Source organism: Lemur catta, chromosome 12, assembly GCF_020740605.2.
Source record: "Lemur catta isolate mLemCat1 chromosome 12, mLemCat1.pri, whole genome shotgun sequence".
Lineage (NCBI taxonomy): Eukaryota > Metazoa > Chordata > Mammalia > Primates > Lemuridae > Lemur > Lemur catta.
In genome coordinates, this window is record NC_059139.1 from 29,435,561 (window position 1) to 29,455,673 (window position 20,113).

The 20,113-nt window shown below is 36.3% G+C and overlaps 1 protein-coding gene across 1 annotated transcript in view; it reads right to left on the minus strand.

The window, feature by feature from the left end:
* Nucleotides 1–15,719, minus strand: part of HCN1 (hyperpolarization activated cyclic nucleotide gated potassium channel 1) — a 334,529-nt gene extending 318,810 nt beyond the window's left edge. The window contains exon 1 of the mRNA XM_045566041.1: nt 15,294–15,719. Within this exon, the coding sequence (XP_045421997.1) occupies nt 15,294–15,700 (407 nt within the window). The 5' untranslated portion in view covers nt 15,701–15,719. The remainder of the gene's footprint in view (nt 1–15,293) is intronic.
* Nucleotides 15,720–20,113: the final 4,394 nt, after the last annotated feature.

Consider the following 20,113-nt stretch of genomic DNA (forward strand, 5'->3'; position numbering starts at 1 on the left):
TTTGTTTCATTCTTTTCTGTGTCTAAAGTACCTAAGAGTCCTTGAAAACACTCTCACCACTCAGTAAATATTTAATGAATGAGCAAATTTATGTCGATAATCTTATATCTTTCAGATAAGCCACTATTATTTCTTTACTTATGCTTGAATATTAATCATTAACAGAACAAAAAACGTGATAAAAGAGAACTTAATATTTATTAAATATTGGGTATATGTCAGGCACCCTTTGCATATTATTTTTTTATCACATCTTTAAGGGATAGACATAATTTTCTCAAATTTTATAGTTTAGCTTCAAAGAGATTGAACATCTCCTGTTTTAAAATGGCAAATGAATGGGGAGGGGACAGGTATGAATTTATTAGGTTTCTTTTATTCCACTACATAATACCTTCTTTCTATCTGACTACATTAACCAAATAATAAAGACATTTGCATCTTAAAATGTTGGTAGCCACGAGAGTTTTCATTCTTCATCAGGGAGGGAAAATCCATTCAAATCAAATTAAAAGAGTTAAGATTCTGTTTTGAGACTACGTCTGGGTCATTTGGCCTGCATAAAGTTACTTTAAGTTGCTTTGCCTGAGCATTATTAGGGTTTTGCTGCAAATACAAATCAGACCTGTGGGTAAAACAGAGTAATATTGTGCTGTTCTTTCATTACAGTCTGATCTTTCTTTTCCAGAATTAAGATATCTTCCTTTTCAATGTGATGCTCAAAGTCTAGATGCATTAATTAAATAGCAGTGATAAAATCATAATTTTTCTAATTATATTATGATCTTTTCATGTATTAGCTGAAATGATTTTATAAAGGCACACTTTTCCTGTTCTATTTGGTTCAGATCATAAGGAAAAGGTACCTTCACTAGGTAATCATTTTTTGCATCATTATGAACTCAAATTAAAACATCCAATGGGTTTGAATTCAGTGAAATTCATATCCTTTTTGAAGTCTGTCCTTAGCTTCTTCAAGTAGGCATCTGATTTTTTTTTTTTTTTTTTTTTTTTTTTGCTATTTCCCTGGTAGTCTTCGATAACTTTCTTAATATCTGGTATGTCAGTATCAGGTATGTGAAGTTGTTCCATGCTCTTAACATACATTTCCAGCCCCAGACCTGGGATCAGCCATTTCTCTTCTTCAAATTAATGCAGATCTCTTGTGTGAATCCTATCTCAGTTTCAGCTGCTGCTCCAGCCAATTCTTTTTGGCTACGTGGAAGGCTCTCCTATTCTGAGATCTGTCAGATGCCCTTGCTTACCATTGCTTCCCTCCTCCTACAAAGAGGTTCAAAAAACACAGGTCTTGCAGTTGTGGAAGGTTTTTGCCAACTTACTTATCTTTTAGGTTCTTTGGGATAGTTTTGCTGTAAGAGTTGTGCGTGGTTTTGCATTTGTTTATTTGGTTTGGTTTTTGGTCTAGCTATTTGCTCTGTTTATTAGGCACAAAAACTAAGCTGCCACTATCACTACTATCGTTTCAGCCTCAAGCTCCCTTTGCTTTTGAAAATTATGTCAACTTAAATTTTCATTTATCAATATCTGTGATATCCCTTTTATTAACTTCAGACAAAGACCAACTTAACAGCACTCACTCAGGAAATTTTTGGTTGGAATTTTTCTTTACTGTAAATTTTATGAACACAATAAAAGAACTGGTTACCACAAAGTTAAAATTCAAAATTAATCCTCTTTTGAAATATTGACTCTTTTTTTTTATTAATTAAACCCAGTGAGACACAGTGCTAATTTCTTATCCCTGTACAATAGTGTTTTAAATGTACACTGCTATGTCAAGTAACACTATTTTGCAAAGTGAAAACAATAGATGATACATACCAGAAAGTAACGTCATTCTTTCTAGATGTTATTGCCCAAAGGGATACCTTCTCTACTTCATTTTGATTAAGACAGCATTGATCCCAAAGGCAATGACATTTAAATAGTCTATATAGGGCTGTGAAAGAAGAGCCATCTCAAGTGCAATGGATTGAATGTTTATGTCTCCCCAAAATAAATCCTCACCCCGGGAATGGTGGTGTGAGGAGGTGATTAGGTCATGAAGGTAGAGCTCTCATGAATGGGTTTGGTGCTCTTATAAAAGAGACCCCAAGAGATTATTCACCCCTTCCACCTTGAAAGGTTACAGCGAAAAGACAGCCATCTGTGACAAGCAGGCTCTCACCTGACAGCAAATCTACCAGCATCTTGATCTTGGACATCTCAGCCTCCAGATTGTGAGAAATAAATTTCTGTTGTTCATGATCTACCCAGTCTATGCTATTTTGTTATAGCAGCCAAAACAAACTAAGACAAGATATCCTCCCTCTCTCTCTCTCTCTCTCTCTCTCTCTCTCTATATATATATATACTTATATATACACACACACACACACACACACACACGTGTGTGCATATTTTATCTATATAATTCTATATAGAGAAAGGTAAAATATACATCTCTCAAAACATAAAATTTTTAAAACTACATGAAAGCAAGCATTATAGTAAATAAAATTAATAGAAGTATGCATATATGCTATTTTAAATGGCTTCGAACCTTATTACTTCTAAAAGCATGTTTCTGTGAAGGAATTAAAAAGCAGATTAGACTAAAATATGGGTTTTTTGTAGGGAATATAGGGAAAAAGACAATCTGGCTGTTGGAAATTATATATCAAACCAAGATTGAGCAATGTTGCGAAAAGTCTCTTCATTTATTCAAATTTATTAAATATTTACCTCATGCCACGCATACTTCTAGACCCAGGAGTGCAGTAACTAAAACAGTAAAAAATCCTCACCCTAGTGGGTCTAGATGAGGGGTGACAGATAATACCCAAAGTAAATAAACAAACATTTAGTATGATAAATTATGATAATTTCTATGAAGAAAAGCAAGGCAGAAACATGGGAAATAACTGATAACCAGGAGTTTAGGACAGGGGTGAAATTTTACTGAGGTTTTGTTTATAATTATTTACTATTATGAAAAATACCATAGGACTCATCCTTCTTTCCATGTGTTTGCAAACTTGTCATATTTTTCCTTTAATATAACTTACCAGCCTATACATTTTCAAGAATTTTTTTTTTATGTAAGGTCAAATTGACTTTTAGAAAATTTCCAAAAATTTATGCAGCTTTTGGAGTCATATGCCAGCAAGCTCTTCCCACAGCAGTATTATTAAATAATTCGCTGATATTTTTGTAGGAATTCTGATTTCAATTATTTTTACTATTTATAAATTTGAACCTAGCTTGGGACTTAACTTTGCTGAAAACTGATAAATATGAATTTTACTCAATTATTTTAGTTCATTAACACTATTTTTCTAATATCAAATTAGGGTATACAGTTTATGTTTTTGGTTTTTGTCAGTGGTATTTTTCCCATTATATGTCATAATCATTATTGTTGATATGTAGGAAAGTTACTGGTGTGTGTGTGTGTCTATGTGTATGTGTGTGTATGTATACTTTTATATGAAAGCAGCCATCTCACTGAACTTTACAGTTAACTCTAACATTTATTCATTGAATGAACAAATTCTTTGAGGCAGATAAATATCATTTACAAAAAGGTAATTTAGCCTCCTCTCACCCAAGAATATTTCTAGTTATAATTCAGTGCCTCATTGTACTGACTGACCCATCCATAACAAATCTTCTCTATACAATCCCTCCTGACTAAGTATCTAGCCTCAAAACTCAACTACTTCATTGACAGGAAATACTCTCCCTTTCAAGGCAAGTATTTATAGCCTCACCTCTAACTTTTAAATGGCTTGTCCAAGTACAGCCCTCTATCCTTGCTTCTTTCATTGATAGTTTTCAGTGTCTCTATTTCTGCATTACAATATTATAAGTAGATAGTTATTATTATTAATAGATAGTTCAAAAATGTCTTAACTTGGGATCCAAAAATAAATTGCTTGAAGGGAACAACAAACCTCTCGAAATTATGAACAAATATTGTAAATATATTCATTTTTCCAGGGCAGAGGGGCCACAGATTTAATTGATTCATAAAGTATTCTATGATCCCAGAAGCCTAAGAGTCATTAACATAAATGGATAACCATGAATGATTAAAACAACCAAAAATTATAGCCAACAGAATTCTGGTATTATTTATATTGTGCAATATTTATACACAACCATAACTTGGTGCTTACAGCATATATTTCTGCTATATTATATATTAAATATATATCTGAATCCCAGACAATACATGTGTCTCCAATCTTCATTCTAATTCACTTACATACTTACATGGTTATTCAACATAAATACAAAATTTATTATTCAGAACAAGGATGCTCTTATAAAATAATTATTTAAACAACTAATGACTCTTCTGTAGGAAAAATAAGGAACACTTGTGCACCATATAAAAACTAATCATACAACTTTCAATATTCATTTTTTCAATCTGTGCTCATGTCCCTCAAATCAAGGTTATTTAATTTAAAAAAAAAGTGCAGTCTTTAAAAAAAAGAAGAAGGTTAAAACATTCTGTAAGGACTGTAAGTGACATATAAGTGACATCTATTCTAGAAATGATATAAGAAAGATTTAAAAAAACATTCTGTCAAAGTTGTAACCTTTCTCAAATTCTTAAATTATATTTCTAAATAACCATTTTTCAAAGACTGTCAAATTTGACAATACAAAGAAAATGAAAGAATCCATCAGGTTATGACTCATCTTATTTGGCTCATATATAACATTTAACTGATTTGCAATAAGATGCCAAATAGTTTAACTATGCCATTTTCTGATGAAAATGAAGATGAACATCAAGTAGTACATGCAACACAATGTCATTAGAATTTTCCCTAAAAGCTACTTCCAATTGTTCAATACTGTAGCATTCTATACCAAATGAGAGGATAAAATTTTATATCTGGAAAATTTTGCAGAAAGTGAGTGTATTAGAAGTTATCCAATGCTAATTACCTCACAAGTAGACCTATTTCTCATAGCACATATAAAACATGCCATTACACATCAGGGCTTCTGCTGCCCAGACTTCCATGAAGGTAAAAAGCAAACAGCAATACACCATTTACATGACCCTTTCTTCATATGTGCATTTTTTAAAAAAATTGTGAAGGTTGTCAGAGTATGTACTTACAGAATATTTTATTTTCTCCAATGATTCACTTGACTTAATTGTATTTTAATTTTACTTTCATAACTAATACTTAAATATCATTAAGTAAAGAGCATAATTTATAAGAATTACATACATAAAAATGTGTATAAATATATGGCATATATAGTGTATATATATATATAACACTATATATACATATAAAATATTTATCTTCTCAACACCACCATGAGATACATATCTTATTATTTTCCTCATTTTATAATTGAGGAAATTAAGACCCAGTTACTAAGGTGGTGGAGGTGTGATTCTAACCCAACAGTTCTTAACAAAACTATATGTCACCTCAAAATAATATATGCCCATAGTCTTTTTTTAAAGTAAAGCATAATTAAAGAATTACAAGAAGAACATATTAAGCCTCACCCCATTCCTTTCACTCCACACATCCAGTTTTCAAAGTCAACCACCCTAATTGTTTCATTTGGCATTTAATTTATATTTCAAAGAAAAATCAACTTATCAACTTTAAACACTATCCATTAGATTCCAATTATGGAAGATTAGGACTTAGCTTCCTTATACCCCCAAAGCCACATATACCTTTCTCTTGCCTTCCCAGAGTAATTGCACCACAATCTTTGCTTAAATCACTCAACCATATTTACATTATTATGACCAAATAATCATTACTCATTGCCAAACCAAGCAAGACACCATGATTTTATCCCCTTTTCTATATACCTTTAGATCATTCTGGTATTAGTAAAGGTCCATTATCTAATTGTATCAAATGTACTCCTCAAATATTTATATGAAAGTTATAGATATTTTGTTCCAAATGATCTATGGGAAGACCTGTTTTGTTTTGTTTGTTTTGTTTTTTTTTTTTTTGAGACAGAGTCTCACTCTGTTGCCCGGACTAGAGTGCTGTGGCGTCAGCCTAGCTCACAGCAACCTCAAACTCCTGGGCTCAAGCAATCCTCCTGCCTCAGCCTCCCAAGTAGCTGGAACTACAGGCATGTGCCACCATGCCCGGCTAATTTTTTTAATTTTTTTAATATATATTTTTAGCTGTCCATATACTTTCTTTCTATTTTTAGTAGAGACAGGGTCTCGCTCTTGCTCAGGCTGGTCTAGAACTCCTGAGTTCAAACAATCTGCCCGCCTCGGCCTCCCATCGTGCTAGGATTACAGGCATGAGACACAGCGCCCGGCCTGTGGGGAAGACCTGTTAACAATACTTTTCAAATGTTGACATCCATCCATTTTTTTCCTACCCTGAAGGCTTCCTTTAGAGCCCTTGCTTTCCTGCAGCAGTCTAGACTAGCTTCCTTCAAGGCCAGCTACTCAGGCTACTCCTGAGACTTCTTATCAAGGTTCTTCTGTGTTAGATCTCATTTCCTATCTCTATGTCTTCACGTAGTTTGGTGTAATTTTGTTTCGCTAGAGCACATCATCCAGTAAGTTTCTAAGAAAGGGTACATCATGGGTGGTTAATATTAGAGTTCTTGAATTCCGAATGTCTTTATTTAATCTTCATATTATGGAAAGGTATAGAATTCTTTTAGAAATCATTTTCTATAAGAATTTTGTAAACTTTGTTATACTGTCATTAACTTGAAGCATCCTTCCCATTTCTCTATATGTAACTTTCTCTTTGGAATGTTTTATTAACAGTATTTTTTTTCTTCTGATTCAGTGGTGTTCCGAAGCTTTTGCGTGATGATCCTTGGTGGAGTCTCTCTCTTTCATGGTGCTGAGCACTCTGTGAATCTCTAAGAACAAACATTTCATTTGCTGCTATCTGGAAAATTTTGCTTAAAATGGTTCTGCTGATTTCAATATGTCCATTTTCACTCTTTGTTCTTATTCAGGAATTCCTTTTGGTAGATTTTGACCTTATGAATTAATCCTTTATTTTGCTATATTTCTTTATATTTTCCATTCCCTTTTCTGGTTTTGCTCTGAGAGACTTCCTATACTTTATTTGCTAACTCATTCCATTCAATAGCTGTTTCTTAATCTCTTGCTATTCTTTTCCTAGCATATTATTCTTATTTTATAGATAAAATATCTTTCTGAAGATTTCATTTAAAGAGTATGTTTTTAATAATTCCTCTTATCCCAGGCCTCTGGATTTTCTTTTTCTGTTTGATTTAGTCTTTCTATTTTAAGAGACTTTCCCCAAAAGTCTGGTAATCTTTTGTTTTCAGTTCACATTAAGCAATGCAATACAAAAAAATATACAGTTCCAGCCTCTATGTATATACGTGGGAATTTTTGCAGACTAAGTAATAAATATGATTTTTTTATTGGAAGATGTCAAAATGTCTCTCATTGGAAGTATTTTTCTCTAGTTTCTTGCCTAGAGAGAGATGACCTGGCTCCAAACATTCTAATGTCAGCATGGAGAGTTTTGTATTCACTATGGAAACCCTTATTTAATCTTGTTTTCAGAACTCTTTCTTAACTGGCACCTCCAAGTCCTGAGCTCTTCTGTGTTTCAATGAGTAAAGGATTGCGGAAGTAGAATAATTTCTCCATTAGCTTTCTGTTTTCCAAAATGTTTTAGGGATCTATATCCTCTGCAGTCTCCTCTTTCATCTACTTATCATTGTGTCTGTGTTTTTTCATATTATTCTGGAGTGGTTTCAAGAAGGAGGAAGTATAAATGATTAAGTTTAATACATCATGTTTCCCTGAAGGTTTGGAGAATTATTTATACTGGTAGCCTTGTTTCTTATCAGGTAAAAGAGTTGGAATGATGGAATTAAAATTCAAAGGAACTGAAATCCTGGCCCAGTTCTTACTATCTATCTATGTCACTATATTCATACTACATAACTTTTCTGAAGTTTCATTTATCCATCTGTATTTTAGGCAGGGGAATGTAATAGTTGGGGCACACACTTGCAGTGGCAGGGGGAAGGGGATGCCAGGTGTTGTTGTAGGGAAAGAAAGAGATCGCAATGCTTTCATCTGGATATAGTAACTCTAAGATTAAATGTGTGTATGACCTGGTTGGATGCTAATTCCTTGTACCTTCATTCAATATATATTTATTTAAAAATCTGTTATGTTAACCCAGCAATCTCACTCCTAAGAGGAATAAAAACACTTCTGCACAAAAACTGGTACAAAAATATAAATATCAGCAGCATCCACAATAACTGAAAAGCAGAAACAACCCAGGTGTCCAATATCTGCTAAATGGATAAATAAAGGGGGTATATTCATAGAATTGAATGTTATTAAGCAGAGGTAGGAATAAAGTATTGATACATATTACAACATGGATGAACCTTTAAAAAATCATTATGCTAAGTTAAAGAAGCCAATACCAAAAGACTATATATTGTATAATTCTACTGATAGGAAATGTCCAGAATTTTTAAAAATCTATATAGACAGTAGATTAGTGGTTGCTTAAGTCTCAGGGAGGAGGTGGGAGGAAAGAGATAAAAGTAAGTGCTAATGGGTACAGGATTTCCTCTTGAGATGATTAAAATGTTCTAAAATTGATTGAGGTCATGGTTACACAACTCTGAACTTACTAAAGAACATTGAATTGTAGAATTTAAATGAGTGAATTATATGGTATGTGAATTGTATCTCAAAAAAGCTGTTAAAAATAAAGCATCTAAAAATCTTGGCCAGTCTACGGCCATACCACCCTGAACGTGCCCGATCTCGTCTAAAAATCTTGGCCCAAAAAAGTCTATTGTGAGCATTTTTACAACATTGGGAATGTAAAACTAAATAAGATTGATAAGGTAGCAAAGTTGAAATTCTAGGGAAGGGAAACACATAAAAATAACTGTAAATTCTGATGGACAAGAGGCCTACATAGAAAATAAGATGATCATTAGATTACAGTTATGGCCTAGATAGAAAATAAAATGAGTGTGATCCCAATGATTAAACTGAAATCTAAATGATGAGTACAAACTAGCTATGTGGAGGGATAAAAACTGAAAAAAAAAATTCAAGTAGTGGAGCTAAATGTGACATTAAAATCTCTGTGGCAGGAGAAAACTCAGCTTGTTCTAGGAGCTGAAAATTTACTTAAGTGGCTGAAACAGTGCTGGATTGAATAGCACATGATGAAGTTGCATAGATAGGTTGAAATTATGCAGGGTCTTGCAGCTCACATCTGTCAAATATATTCTAAGAGTAATAGAAAGCCACTAATTGGTTTTAAACACGGTAATAATATTATTATATTTGCTTTTTTAGGTCACTCTTGCCACTCTATGACAAATGCAATGGAGGATACTTTAAACTTTCTGTCCTATTTTTTTATTTTTTTTATTTTTATTTCAGGATATTATGGGGGTGCAAACATTCTGGTTACATGTTATGACTGTGAATTTCTTAACAGCAACATCAACCTTGGGAAATCTACATTACTCTAGTCATTTTAACAAGTATCTCAACTGGTAGCAGTATTAATTGGTAAATCAATATGCATAGAAGCTCTAAAATGTTCGTAGCCAGTAATTCCATCACCTGAATTTTTCCCATAACATAGTGAAGACTAATGCACAAAGATGTTTGTTGCAGCACTATTTATAATACTGAAGTACTGAAAACAAAGCTGAAAGTCCAAAATTTATAAATATTGCTAACTATGTGTTGTGTAGAATTAGCCTTATTTTTTAAGAGATACAGCTAATGCCTTGGAAATAAAATCAGGTAAATAAGATTGGCAAGTTGTAAATCTAGGCCATGCATAATTTTGCTTTAACTGAGCGGTTAATTGTCAGGTAAAATAGAAAAATACTATGAGAAATTAACCAATAAACTTGAAGGGTCAAGAAATCAATTTTGTCAGTCAAAGTTGGGTGAAATGTATCAAATAAAGGCTCAACTTAAAAATAATCAACTTCTCTCTATGTATATGTTTACATATACATAATTATATATAGATATCCCTTAAATAGTTTTTCGGTAACATATGCAACACACACACACACACACACACACACACACACACACAAATAAAATTAATAAGCCATGAAGGTTTATTTTGCAAAAACAGAAAATTACTGGGTATACAAGGGATTCCCTGATTTTTTTTTTTTCTGGCACATCAGTGGTAAGTTTTACATCAAGATGCCTTCACAAAGAAAATTATTTTTAGAAGAAAAGTACTTGTCTAACCAAAAAGTTTTTTCCTAGTGCATGCAGATGTTTTTCTTCATTACCACTACCTCTGCTCCTAAAATAGTCTCAAACTAGCTGATAGTTTGCTGCTTCTTTATACAAAATGATAAAATGAAAATTCATCACAGACTCTGAAAATTCCCAGTACTCTTCATATAGTGGTAATGATCTACCACAATTTGTGCTTTACTTACAAGAGACTCTATTTTAAATTCCTCATCTTAAGCCCAATTTTATCTCCAAGAAATGAAGTGAATTATTTTCTAAACATAAGAATTATCCTCAGAATGGCTAGAAGTTCACCTGAAAATCACATCAAATGTATTTTGCTGGTCTCAAGCTCACGTTAGGACACAGGTTCACTGAGTGAAATAATGCAGAATTATAAATACTATTTATATAGCTTTTTGGTGGTGATTTCAGTTTGTGGGTTTTGATAAAGCAGATATAGTTGAATTCAATTTTGTTAAATAAGCCTATGATAAAAATATGTAATATATCTTTCCAATTATTGAACAGGCAAATTCATAAATACAAGTCCACATAATTAAATATGATTGATACAGTGCATTTGTCCACTGAGTCTCCTTTTATAGCAAGACCCCCAAAAGCAGTTTTAAAGAAAGTTTCTCAGAAAAGAAAGGAAACTGTTTTGTAATCTTGATATAGTGTATCACCATAATATCTATTAAATTCAATTAAATAGTGAAACATCTGCTAAAATTTAAAGTTATAAAATTTATAACTTACATGTATATGAAAAAGTATCCAAATAAATTCACACTTCCAAATCTTTCAAATAATTTCACTTCAATTGAGCCTAACAGTTGCTAGACCCCTTAAGAGAAACTTAATTGAATTTATAAGATTTGAAAAGGTTCACCTAACATAGCAGAAAATAAATAAATTCTTATGGTTAATTTTGGCTATGTTGATATGAAATGCAAATAAAGAAGCATTGCTGGAAGAATACAGAGTGCATTCTGCACAAAGATAACATAACAGTAGGCTAATTAGTCCTTAAACCCCAGAAGGTTGAATTGTTTTCTTGTGAGAAGCTCCTGGAGACAAATGTTCTCTTTATGACAAACTGCATAACGTGAGTGAAGCCTCCCTTCCCTAATGAACACATCAGTGATCTCTGACATCAGCACAGTTGTGGGTGCAATCCAAGGCAGACATGGAAGGCCAGAAGTGGCAATATCTTCAGGAAATGACTCCTGTCTCTAGAGTCCTTGGGTACTTGTGATATAATAAGCTTTTCACACACTCACACTAATGATGAAAAGAAGCAGAAGAAATAAGAAGTCAAGATACAAAATCTCCTCCTCCCTTTTCAGGAACAAGACATTGGCTGGCAATACATACATATGGAATAAGAGCATTATTTTTAAAGGAGCCCTTGTGTAAGCATGATCCAAGAAAATAATGTCAGAATCCTTAAAATGGCAAACAGCCTGGTGATAAATTCTTCCAAGATAAATTACTTGCATAATAAAAATAATCCACAAAAGTATTCTAAATATTCTTTCAATCCAAATTTGAATGATTATATTATAACTACTAATTAGCTATAGAAAGAAGCACAATGCTTGGTCAGTGTCACTTTGTATTAAGTGAATGGAGAGTAAAATTTTATCTAGTTAATATATAATCACTATTCAGTTCAAATATTCATATTTAACTTCCAAATTAAATATATGCATATGTTGTTCACATGAAATTCTGTAAGACTGAGACCATACCCTCACTACACAAAGATCAATGTAAATTCTTTTTATAGTAAATATTCATATTTTCCCTAAGTTTGGGTGCTTATACACCATGGTATAAACAAAAAAAAATGAGTTTTGTTTTGTTTTTTTACTAAATTCTCTAGCTTCCACCCAGTCATTTCTAATAGTATGCATAATATTGAACTCTTCTTTACTCCCTGAAGATTTCTAACATCATCCTCTCTTGAGAAAAAAGGGAAATACAGTGCCTCTGCCCTACTTACACTGGATGTAGGAGAAAACTACCTGCCAGTCACAGCAGTAGCACTCTTGGGCTCTGCAGAGTGAGAGAGACGCTAGCTAGCTAGCTCTCTGGAAGTCTCAGTGGGAGGACAGTGCTGCCCCTTTAGGGAAGTGGAAAGGAACCAGCCTTAGAAATCATCCTGAGAAGGGAAACTAGAACAATAATCAAAGTCACAATCTGCTCTGGAGTAAGAGCAGACAGAGTCAACTTCTATGGCCATGAAAAGGCATATGAAAGTGCCAAGGAAAAAAATCTTGGGATCTTCCTTTCCAATATCTCCCCTTCTTCATGGAAATTATTCTTAAGTGTCACTTGCTCAGTTGCTAAACAATAAATGAACTTAAGTTTGGCACTTTAGGAATTGTAGCAAAGCACCTCCCTTAGAGTATCCTTCAGGAAAAGGCCTGAGGTGAACAGATCATAACCACAGACATTTCTAGAATCTGTTGAAGATTACTCACACATTGCTTTTCTTGCTGAATTGCCAGAATTTTGTCCTTCATATTTTTGTTTTTTTCATTACATTATCTTGGCATGTTACAGGTTTTGGAAAATCTTACATTGGTTTTGAGACCATACAAAAACATTAATGATATACTAATAAGATGTCAATATTTCTGAATGTAAATAAGCATATGATTACTTCTATAGTTTGTTGTTTTAGAAAACCAGTGTATATTGTAATTATGAGTTTTAAAATCTATTAAAATCTATTTTTTCAGATATCTTACTGTTAAAAAATCTAAATAGTAATTGTTTATGTCTGCTATTTTCTTTTGTACATTTATACAAGAGAAAATCAAATATTTCAAACTACTCCACACTGAAGTCTACGTAACATATTAGCTCACTTTTTAATCATTTCCCATTTCTTTGAAATGCATCATCAACTAATTTCAATTTCTTCTTTTGTTAAGTAACAATGTTTGTTTTTAAAGAGATATTTTGTCTCAGAAGACTTCCTTGGGAAAATATGGAGAATCTATTAATTTCATGAATTTCATTCACTCAAAAGGTTTTGGCACATTATTCTAATTCCTGAAAGGTGGCCCTGTGTTTTTATTCAGTAAGTTAGAAAAAGTTTATTTATTTTATATATGCTACCATTTTGAAAAGTATAGCCCTTTTCACATTTTTGAAGAAATAAAAATATTGTATGTAATCATTTAATTCAGTGTGAATTTAAATAAAGTTAAGCATTTTTTAACACTGAATCTCATATATATGGACATACCATGTTTATTTTTGTTATTAAGACTGAAGGCTGTTTATATGTAATTTTTCATTTAAAATTGTAATATGAGTTGTAACATGTTTCCATTGGTGATTGAGGAAGAGATAGTATTTTACACTTAATTCCGACTTTTAAAATTCTAAAAAGCACTACAATCTTATGTATCTTAGAACAAGGAGATTTATAAATTTGCTTCCCTGAGTATCTTCCTAGTGGAGGAAATATGTTTGATTATTTAGGAAGTCCTTATAATATGAGCATTCTCTCAATCAAACTCTCAAAGCTGTATGGAATATAAATGTCATTAGGTTTTTTAAGTTCTCCTTCTGACTTTGTTATGTGTTTTTGCAAATAATTACCTTAAAATTATACACTTTCTAAAATCCATTCACTCTAGGCATAAATAACAGAGGCAACTGATTTCTGAGACAATAGATATCTCAGAGAAGGGGAAGACAGTCACTCCAAGCCTTTGTGTGGAGGGAGTATGGGTTTTCCACAGTTAATATCATTCAGAACTGTGGACAGCTCCCGTTAAGGCTTGGAGTTGTCAATTTCACCTAGTTTCTAAACACAACTCAAAGTAATGCTGCTTTTTATTGCTATATTTGTTTGCTGTTTAGTAGAAGCCTATTAAGACTGCTCAGTATGTGCACCTACTCCTCTAGTTGATTCTTTTTTTCCTTTTCCCACTAGTTCGGTTAAAAAATAAATAAATATCTCCTGAGTTACTGGTTTTGAATTTTTAAATGGAAAGTCCTGCCTTGTTCAGAACTAATAAAACTCTGCGCGCACGCTAATAAGACCTACTACTTCACGACCTTCATTTGACAAGCGCTAAACACTCTTATAACCGAATGAATCACACTTGGGAGACAAATAAGATCAGAAAACGTCTTAATTGTAATTCTTCAAAGCAGAGTTTTCCTGCTGACAGTACTCCTGCCCTTCTTTCCGAGCTGGGGAACGGGAAAGAGATTTTTTTTTAAAATAGACTTGTAGTCAAGGTCAAGAAAGGGTGTTGCTCTATTTCAGGAAGGGGGCTCTGGAAACGCCCCCTGTCTCTGTTTCGGGAACTGGAGGCTTCCTGTCAAGCTCCTGCCCAGCCTGGCAGCGCCCGGCTCCCCTGAAACCTCAAGTTAGCGAATGTCCAAGCGCAAATCACCCTTCTTCAGCCTGCCTGCTACTATTTGGAAGAAATACAGTGAGGATACCCAGTGCCTATAAGCAGAAGAAAAACAGATTAACCCTCCCCAGGGGCAAGATGGTCTGGAATAGCTAAGACGTGTGAGTCACTGTCTCCGGCAACACCATCTTCTCCTGAACCCCAGAAGCCCCTTTTTTCCCCTTTGGGAGGAGGGATCCACAACTTGAGGGGGCAGCGCGAGGAAGGATGTCTGCCTGCTTCCTTACACCCTCATCTCTGAAGTAAAAGTTTCCCTGGTACAACTTAGCATCCTCCCATCCAGGGCCATCGTTGGTCTCCATCCTCCCCCGGTAGGTCCCCAAAGTTCAGAAGGCGAAGGAGGACCTGCCCCGGGTCCCGGGCAACAGCAACTCATCATTCAAGCCCCTCCTCGGGGGAACCAGCCGGCGAGGAGCGGAGCCTGAGCAGCCCGAGCGGAGGCCGCCGGCAGCGCCACCCCCGCCCGCCCTCCGCGCCCCCGGGCCGCCCCACTGCCAAGACCGAGGAAGCTAGTTTGAGGGCGCGCCGGCAAGGAGGGTGGGGCGGCGACAGGGAGAGCTCACCTGAAATCACTGTACGGGTGAATAATCCAGAAGCCTGCAGTTTTAACCCTTTCCTGCTCCTTCTCCACCGCCTTCTGGCTCCCAAACATGCGGAGGGAGAATTTGTTGACCCCGGGCTGCAGCATGGAGGTGAACTGCCTTTGCATGAAGCCGTACGGCCGCCGGGACCCCTCGGCGTCTTCGAAGCCCCCCGCCGGCTCCTCGCCGCCGCCGCCGCCGCCGTCCACCTTGAAGCACACGGAGTTGCCGTGCTCCTTCGCGCCGGCCCCGCCGCCCCCCGGCGGGGTACCCAGGCGCTTCTCGGCCCCGGCCGGCCCCGCGCCCGTCGCGGACGCCTTGGCTGGGAAGACGCTGTTGCCATCGTCCCGGCTGTTGGACGAAGAGTTGGGCTTGCCGCCTCCTTCCATGCCCAGAGGACGCGGCCGGCGACGGCGCGGGCTCCAGACTCGCCGGCCGCCCGGCGCCGGAGACGCTGAGCCAAGCGGGCAGGGGCCCGAGCCGGCGGCCGGCTGACCCGGCTGTCCGTCGAGGCGGCGGCGGCGGCGGCGCCCGCTGCTTCCCGCCCGCGCCGCTGCTCGCTGCGCGCCCGGCTCCCGCCGCCGCCGCTGCCCTCAGCGGCTGCGCTCCCGGCTCCGGCGCGGCTGCTGCCGAGGCTGAGGCTGAGGCTGCCCCAGCGAGGCGAGGCGAGGCTCAGCTCAGCCCTCGCGCGCCAGCGCTTCCCCTCGGCTGCCCTCTGCTGGCCGGGAAGGGCCTCTCGCCGCCCGCACACCGCACACGCTCTCCCTCCACTCCCGCTCCACTTCTGCCCAGCGTGACATTGAACTCAGGAGCCCTCGGAGACGTCTATTTGTACATGTTGCGAGAGGCCCGGTGTATGTTTGCACGACATAGGGGGCAGGAAGAGAGAGCGCGCGCAAGAGAGACCAAGCCTGAGCCAGCGAGCGTGTGTTCGTCCAAAAGAAACAAACAGCCTAAAACTCATGAAGGCATTGACGCCTGTTTGAATGGTATTACAATTCGGAAAGGGAGGACAGGCTGACTCTACGTGCCGAAAATTCACATATAAAGCTAGATCCCCATTAGAAGATAAAGTGTAACAATGGAAAATAGAAAAGAGGGGTGTATGTGTGTGAGTTAGTGTGTGTGTGTGTGTGTGTGTGTGTGTGTGTGCGTGCGTTTATTACGCGCGCTCAAGAGAAAGAGAGGCAGAGGGCAAAAGCTACTAGGTCTGTGTAATCCTGTGTAGCCAGCTGCTTGGGGCTTTTCAGATTAAGGCTCTGCACCTGGGGGAGGACAACTGACCTCCTTGCGCTTATCCCTGTTTATTCTTAACAGTTCCTTAAGCAGAGGATGGGATTTCTTTCTTACCAAAGGCACTGAGTTCAACACACAGGTGAGCAGGCCGATCAGCCACCAATACTGAGAGAAAATTGTGAGAGGGAGACCTCACCTGAGCTGACCTATCTTTTTAGATAAGTTATGTAATCAATAAAACACACTAAGAGGCGTGTGTGCTGGTCTATGTTTACCTGCACCATCGAAGGAAGTCAAGATGTCTTGGAATCTCGACAGAATGTAATCACCATTTCAGATGAGGGTTGGAGTTTGGGGGAGTACTGGCAAGTGAAATTTATAAAGATGCTACCCATGCTGAAGAAAGCATTCTGTTTTCTCTTATTCCCGCTGTGTCTCCCAAACCCACTGGATTAGCTAAAGGAAGCAAAGTGTGCTGCCAAACCCCACCAGTCACTCAGCAGGGCAGCCCCGGAGTCTGAAGAGCTTCAGGACTCCAGAATGTCCCGAAACATCTGTTTCAGATACAAGCATTGCCTTCCTGCCCACAGCCTCTTCAAAGAAAATCTCGTCCTGCCAAAAGTCCCTGATCCCCTGGGTTCCTGTCAGCCACATTTTGCAGAGAGGGGGTGGGCAACTCCAGGAGGGAATCTATGTCAGCTGGCAACCAGTAGCCTATCATTAAAAAAAAACAAAACGAGTGGGGCTAATTAAGGTGTTTCCCTGAAAAATTGAACAGTGATGAAGCCAATTAACAACGGGAGAGGCAAGGATAAAGACAAAGGAAGACAATTGGATGCCTTTATGAGGGATTAAGAGAGGCTGAGAAAGGAAGCAGAGAACAGAAAAAAGAGGAGAGAAGCAAAAACCAGAAGCCATTAGGCCTAACTCCGTTACAGTTCTGTAAGATTTCCCTTACCATTCTACTTACCATAGCCTATGCTAAATCTTTTTCAGTGAGCTATGTCCTGACTCAGACACCATCTGTTTTCAACTAATCAAAAACCGGATCCCTAAGAAATAAGTATAGATGGCCAAATTTTAATGGTAAGAGATAGGGCAAATGTGAACAATATAGAGTTCTGATCTATCAAAGTAGGGACCTTGGAAATCAAGAGGTCAGATGAGGATACCAGGTGCTGAGGGCAGAAGGAAGCCACGGGGATGGATAAAAACAAACATTGCCCAAAGCACAGTTCTGCCCAAGAAAGGCCGGATTACTCAGGCAGCTTTTCTTTATTAGACTAAAGATGTTTCCCTACTTTTCTCCCATTCTGCATGCTTCCTCAATCCCTCTATTTTCAGTCATGAGTGTGACAATGTATATTTTAACATAAATTTTAAGTTTTATAATAATGTAAAAATATACCATCTAAAATGTTATTCTGAGTTGAAGTAAGTTTCTCTTTTCTTTTAGCCAATCCCTCTATTTGTTCTATTTTGATTTAATCTTAATCATGACCAGGCAGTTATTTTAGTAAAAGTTTTCTGAGTTTCAGTGTCTGCACTAAACTAATGTAACAGAATCACTGAAAAACAGGGTCTCAAAATAGAAGTAAGAAATGTCTAAAAGGGATCACAAGTCATTGGTTGCTCCAAGTGTAGCTTTTAGGCCGTATTTTACTCATTCTAATTCTCAAAAACTATATTATTGTTTGGATTTGAGAATGTGTATCTTATATCAGTGTATTAACTTAAAGTTGTCAGCAATATGAAAAGTCAAATTTCTTCACTTTTCAGAGTGTTAATTTAAAGTTATTTAGAATTTGGACTTTGGAATTTGGATTCCTTTGGAAGAAAAATGAACTTGCAAGAAGAGTGGGGCAAAGTGAAAGCAATAAAAGAATGAAAGCAATGAGAGACAGAATCCTTAATCTTGAGAAGAGTTTATTTTTAGCTTGTTTCTGTATTTGTTCATTGATAAACTATCTCATGCTAAAATCCACTGAGCTAAATTTGAGTATTTTCTTCAAATTATCTTAGAAATAGGACTACCATCATGTTGACTCTCTGTCGTTAGATGTCTATGATGTCAATGTGCCTTGTATTTCAGAAGAATCTGATATCTGAGGACTCATCAGAGAATATCAATTATGAATTCATTTCATGAGAATGTCTCTTAAGTAGTTGTAATTTGTGTTGCTCAGTATATACAAGGATTCTGCATCTTTTTAAATGTTCCCTGTTTCTTTTAATACTTTGCTTAAGATCAAATTGCAGACAGCAGCAGAAGATTAATATGAATCTAAAATAAAATCTCCATGCAGCAGACGCAAGCACATATGAAATGAGACAAAAAGATAGATGGGTGACTTGAAGTTTGACAGTTTATTGGAAAATTCTCAGTGAAACTTAAAGGTTTAAGGGCTAAAACATTTTAGGTCTCTTAGTAGAACAGAGGAATATGTTAAACACATATTTCACATGTAAGGAAATAAAGTCAGAAGGCATGTCTGTTGAAGAAGGCAATGGTAAGAAACAGTGCAAAAATAGTTCACCAAAGGCAACCTCACAGCTTTTCTGTGTCTAATGCACAGGCAAATTTGATTATCTCTGTGGAAAGCAATGCCAACAACATGGTTAATGTGAAACACTAGAGCTATTAAAGTCAGAACAATATACTTATTCCCAGCATTTCTGTAATGCATGTTATTTTCAGTTGATAATATTGTCTCCCTGAAAACCCAAAAGCATCAACTGCATAACCATCATAACTAATAATAGAATTTAGAAAGCTGGTATAAAGCAAGCATGAAAAAATTAGTATTTTTCCTAAGTGTCAACAATGACAATTAAGACAATATAGAGAACAATGATTTTTTTTTTTACAATTGCAACTAAAAAAGAAAACTACACAGCAATAAACTTAATAGGAAATGTCTAAGATCCAGTTTAAAAAGCAATTTTAGTAAAAGTCATAAACCACATTTGAATAAATATGTTTTATAAATATATCCCCTGTCCATATGTAAATACTCAGTATTATGAAGATGGTGATTATTCCCAAATTAATTTTTAAGTTTCACATAAAATTATGTGATTTATGTTATTAGTTTATTTTATGAAGGGCAACTATGACAAAATGTTTTTAAAGTTCATTTGGATCAGTAAGTTAGTTTTTTAATAGTCAATGAGCTATGGATTAAAAAAGGAAAATAATGAAGGGGTTTCCAAAGTATTAGAGCTCTTTAGGATAGTACTGGGCACAGAAAGAAACAGATAAGTCAATGCCATAGGATAAAAACCAAAAACACACTCTAGTATTGATTATAGATCAAAATTGTGATTTCAGGTCAATGAGCACAGGACACATTGTGTAGCAAATGGTGCTAGAATAGTTAAGTAAATGTTCCAGGAAAAGGAAGGTAGAATATATTCTCATGTTATTTCCTAAAGTGAATTTCAGATGATTTAGTATTATTGTAATGTAAAAACCAAAGTCATAGTAGGTTAAAATGTGGGTAAATGTTTACAAAAGCAAACACTGGGAAAGACTTTCAAATCATGAAAGTCATGAATCAGAAAGT